Raw genomic sequence first — 5,322 nt, forward strand, 5'->3', positions numbered from 1 at the left:
AAAATTAATTTATTTTATTTTTCTTATAATTCGAATAGTATTTTTAGATAAAGTTATCTATTATTTCTAAAAATTAATATCGCTAAAATAGCGATATCTCTCTCTTTCTTATTATATTAAATAGATATTATCTTACTCTTTTATATTAATATATATAAAGATTTTAATCTAGATTTAAATTTTAATTTAATATAATTTAATAAAATTACTTCTTTTAATATCTCGCTTCTTATTATCGAAAATAAGATATAAATTAAACTCATCTTCTATAATTAAGCCTTCTTTATCTTTTTTTTATTAATAATTAAAAGAAATTAAAAATATTAATTTAATTTTATTTAAAGATTAATATTTTAAATAGCGAAGATAAGAAGATTTTTTTTTTTATTAATCTATTATAATCTTACAAGTAAAGGCCTATGAATTAAATTTATAGAGTTGGATTTTCTAAGTCAAATCGAATTTTAGCCCTAGCCCTAAGTCAAATCGAACTCTAATCGCTTGCTGTGCGTTTTTAACCTACTTCCACCACTACAAAATTGATTTAATCTATATAGTATATAGGTATATATATACGGAGAGAGGTGCGCTAAGGCCTAATTAGGAAGGTATATCGAGTGTGGAGGATTGATCCGTAATAATTGCCCATAAAAACAGAGAAAGGCCATGTTCTTATGGCAAGAAGTATCAAAATACCGGAAAGAAATGGAGACAACGTGCCAGTTAGTGGTGTGAATCCCACAATATCTCCTGCCGCAGTGAAATCTTTCGAATAATGAAATAGCTGTAGACATCGGACGGTTTCAATTCGTCCAAATATGTATCGTCCGATATTCCTCCTATAGAGGCCGCAGTGATGTACTATATCAATGCAGTGGGGATGACAGGCCAAGTTGCAGTGGTGTTCTCCGCTTGCTGAGTGATGATTTGATATGGAACCGTGGAGAGCATATGACGTGGGATCTTGGAGAGCTGAGCCGTGTTCTTGACGATGGTGGCCTTGTTGCCGCTTGGTTTCTCCGCAGTGTTCTCCGCATTTGCCTGTTGTAGTTCCTCCTCTTGCTCCTCCTCTTGTAGAGTATCAGACTGAGTGGCTAGCTGAGTGGCTGACTGAGTGGATGACTGATATGACGTGGGATCTTGGAGAGCTGAGCCGTGTTCTTGACGATGGTGGCCTTGTTGCCGCTTGATTTCTCCGTAGTGTTCTCCGCATTTGCCTGTTGTAGTTCCTCCTCTTGCTCCTCCTCTTGTAGAGTATCAGACTGAGTGGCTAGCTGAGTGGCTGACTGAGTGGATAACTGATATGACGTGGGATCTTGGAGAGCTGAGCCGTGTTCTTGACGATGGTGGCCTTGTTGTCGCTTGGTTTCTCCGCAGTATTCTCCATAGTGTTCTCCGCAGTGTTCTCCGCAGTGTTCTCCGCAGTGTTCTCCGCAGTGTTCTCCGCATTTGCCTGTTGTAGTTCCTCCTCTTACTCCTTAATGTAGTGGGGATGACAGGCCAAGTTGTAGTGGTGTTCTCCGCTTGCTGAGTGATGATTTGATGTGGAACCGTGGAGAGCATATGACGTGGGATCTTGGAGAGCTGAGCCGTGTTCTTGGTGCTGGGGGCCTTGTTGCCGCTTGGTTTCTCCGCAGTGTTCTCCGCATTCGCCTGCTGTATTGACTTCTCTTGCACTGGCTGAGTGGATTGGTGTGAGACCGTGGAGAGTAGGCCTGTTGTGTCACTGCTGCTGATGACTGTCTCCGCAATGTTCTCCGCAGTGTTCTCCGCATTCGCCTGCTGTATTGACTTCTCTTGCACTGGCTGAGTGGATTGGTGTGAGACCGTGGAGAGTAGGCCTGTTGTGTCACTGCTGCTGATGACTGTCTCCGCAATGTGTTCCGCCAGTGTTCTCCGCATTCGCCTGTTGTAGATCCTCCTCTTGTTTAACTTGAGTGCGAGGGTACCGAGGGTAAATGTGTTCATATTGGTGGAATTGGTAGAATTGGTAGAATAGTGGAAGAAGAATGGTTACACAAATAGGTGGAAGGATTATTATCCGATCCCGGGCGTTTGGGTGTGACTACAATATTTGAATGTCAGTTTAACCCACCTACCGCTGGCTTGGGAGGAGTATGTAGGGGAGGACGTATCCGTTCGGGCTCTTTTTGAGGGCCTTCCAACGCGTTTGGTGGAATTGGTAGAATTGGTAGAGTGGTGGAAGAATAATGGTTACACAAACAGGTGGAAGGATTATTATCCGATCCCGGACGCGTCTGGTGTGACTACCATGACTACCATATTTGAATATCCATTTAATCCACCAATAGTAGGCCAAACTTCATTATTTTTACAGCGTTAGAAAGCGCAAAGCGAGCTCTACAATTTGAGGAATTATGAAGTAACTGTATATATCGCAGGCTGAGTACTTCAAAGTGTAAAACTTCTACATACAAATTTTTGATGAGGGAGGCACGGGAGGGCTACCGGGCTGACTCAGCCGGTCTAACTAAAAAGCGTACAGGACCGTGAATTGATGATTGGCTGCACATACAAATTCAAGGTTTCCAAGCTCAGCCCTATCTTATTCTTTTATATATACTGATAACTAATAATTCTACTTATAGAATTTATAAGACTAAAAAAAATCTTCTTCTCTTAGTTTTAACTTCTTTATTACCCTCTATCTCTTTTTATATTATCTATTCTTCTTAACTCTTCTTTATTTTTTTCTCTTCTTCTTCTCTAATATATATTAATTAATATCCTCTTTTTTAATAATCTATCTCTTTAAAAAATCTAGATTAAAATATTTCTTATAATAAAAGAGAGAAGATTAGCGAGACTTAATAGATATTAAATCTACTTTACTATTAGATTATAACTTATTTAAAGATAAACTACGTTTTAATAATATATTATTTTCTTATATTACTTTATTACTTAGCTAATTCTTAATAAATTATCTATTAATAATTTTAAATTATTAATTTAGAAAAAACTCTACTATAATAATTTTAATAGAGTTAAATATTTATATTATAGCGTTATATTAACAATTAATATAATATATTAATTATCTATATTATATTTTAATTTAATTTTTTTAGAATATATCTTTTAATAAGATTCTTAACTCTTAAATTTTAATCGTTATTTTTTTTAACTATTTTAATTTAATAGAAAAGTTTTTTATATTATAATATATATATATCTTAAAAAGTAATATAGTAATAGCGAGATATTAAATAAAGTAATCTATTAAAATAATAAGAAGACTTTATCTATTATATAATTATTTATTCTTTTTAAATATTTAATAGAGGTATAAAGATATTTTATTAGAAAATAGCTAAGAGTTTATAGTTAAATTTCTTAGATATTAAGCTCTTAGAGTTATTATATCAAGATATTATATATAAACTTAAGTACTATTAGCGAGACGCCGCTAGCTACCCTTAGAACGTGTTATCATCGCCGACGACCCCTCTGAAAGAGATAAGAATTATTAATAAGATAATCGCGTTTATAGCACTTAACCTCTAATTTAAGAGATATTAATAAAAAATAATAAGATATCCTTTACTAAGCTGCTATTTAGGCTTTATAAAAATATTATCTCTTATATAGTTTTAGCGATTTAGTTATATATTAATCTCTAAATATCGCTTAGAGTTATTATCGAACTCTAGTTTAGAAGTAGATCCTTATAGATCGGGTTTTATATCTCTATAAGAGATATTAAACTAAGAAGTATTAGTATATATAATAGAATAAGATAGGGCTAAGCTATAAAACCTTGAATTTATATATATAATTAATTATTAATTTAGAGTTATTACGCTCTTTAATTAGATTAACTAAATTAGCCCGCTAGCTCTTTTAAGCTTCCCTTATTAAAAATTTATATATAGAAGTTTTATACTCTAAAATAACTAGCTTTCTATAAATACTATTTCTTTATAATTTCGTAAATTATAGAGCTTAATATACGCTTTCTAACGCTATAAAAATAATAAAATTTAGCCTACTATTAATAAATAAAATAAATATTTAAATATAGTAGTTATAATAGTTATATTAGATATATTTAAAATCAAATAATAATTCTTTCATCTATTTATTTATATAATTATTATTCTTTTATTACTCTATTAATTTTATTAATTTTATTAATATAAATATAATCGTTCTTAATACTCCTCGCGGAAATATTATTAAACGCTTTAGATATATATATCTCTTTTATTTACCTCTTAAAGTCTCTATTAACGCGAATTTATTACTATTAATAATTAAGATCGTAAGCGAGCTTAATAACTATCTATTACTATTTATAAACGCGTTAGAAAATTCTTAAAAAGAGTTTAAATAAATTTATAGCTATTATTTTTCTTTATATACTACTCGATTAGCCGCTTAATTAATATTATTTATTCTATTAGCTTAATAATCTACTTAGTTAGCTACTTAATTAGTTATTTAATCTAATACTCTATAAGAGAAGAAGTAAAAGAAGAAATTATAATAGATAAATACGGAGAATACTACGGAGAATATTATAAAGAATACTACGAAGAAATTAAGCGGTAATAAGACTATTATTATTAAGAATACGACTTAGCTCTCCAAGATCTTACGTTATATACTCTCTACGATTTTATATTAAATTATTATTTAATAAGCGAAGAATATTATTATAACTTAGTCTATTATTCTTATTATATTAAGAAGTAAGAGAAGAAACTATAATAGATAAATACGAAGAATATTATAGAGAAATTAAGCGATAATAAGGTTATTATTATTAAGAATACGGCTTAGCTCTTTAAGATTCCTATATTATATACTTTTTATAGTTTTATATTAAATTATTATTTAATAAGCGGAGAATATTACTATAACTTAGTTTATTATCTCTACTATATTAAGAAATAAAAGAAGAAACTATAATAAATAAATATGAAGAATATTACGAAGAATATTATAGAGATAGTATTAATAATAATAATATAATAAATCTACTCTTTATAATCTTATATTAATCTATTTAATTAATATAAGAGAAGTTAATATAATAGACGAATATAGAGAATATTATAAAGAAATTAAGTAGTAATAAGTTTTCTAATATTAAGAATACGACTTAACTCTTTAAAATCCTACGTTATATACTCTCTACGATTTTATATTAAATTATTACTTAATAAGCGAAGAATATTATTATAACTTAATTTATTATTTTTACTATATTAAGAAGTAAGAGAAGAAATTATAATAGATAAATATAAAGAATACTATAAAGAATATTATAAAGAATACTACGGAGAAATTCCGGGA

At 30.2% G+C, this 5,322-nt stretch overlaps 1 protein-coding gene across 1 annotated transcript; it reads right to left on the reverse strand.

Moving 5' to 3' along the window:
* Nucleotides 1-861: 861 nt before the first annotated feature.
* On the reverse strand, nt 862-1,968 carry HO173_003845 (uncharacterized protein; the record flags this gene model as incomplete). The annotated part of the gene is made up of 4 exons (XM_037305770.1): nt 862-1,070; nt 1,112-1,246; nt 1,288-1,453; nt 1,498-1,968. The coding sequence occupies 4 exons, from the start codon at nt 1,966-1,968 to the stop codon at nt 862-864; spliced, it is 981 nt and encodes a 326-aa protein (XP_037167525.1).
* Between the last annotated feature and the right edge of the window lie 3,354 nt (nt 1,969-5,322).

Source organism: Letharia columbiana, assembly GCF_014066305.1.
Source record: "Letharia columbiana isolate WasteWater2 chromosome Unknown Sc0000009_s1, whole genome shotgun sequence".
Taxonomy (NCBI): domain Eukaryota; kingdom Fungi; phylum Ascomycota; class Lecanoromycetes; order Lecanorales; family Parmeliaceae; genus Letharia; species Letharia columbiana.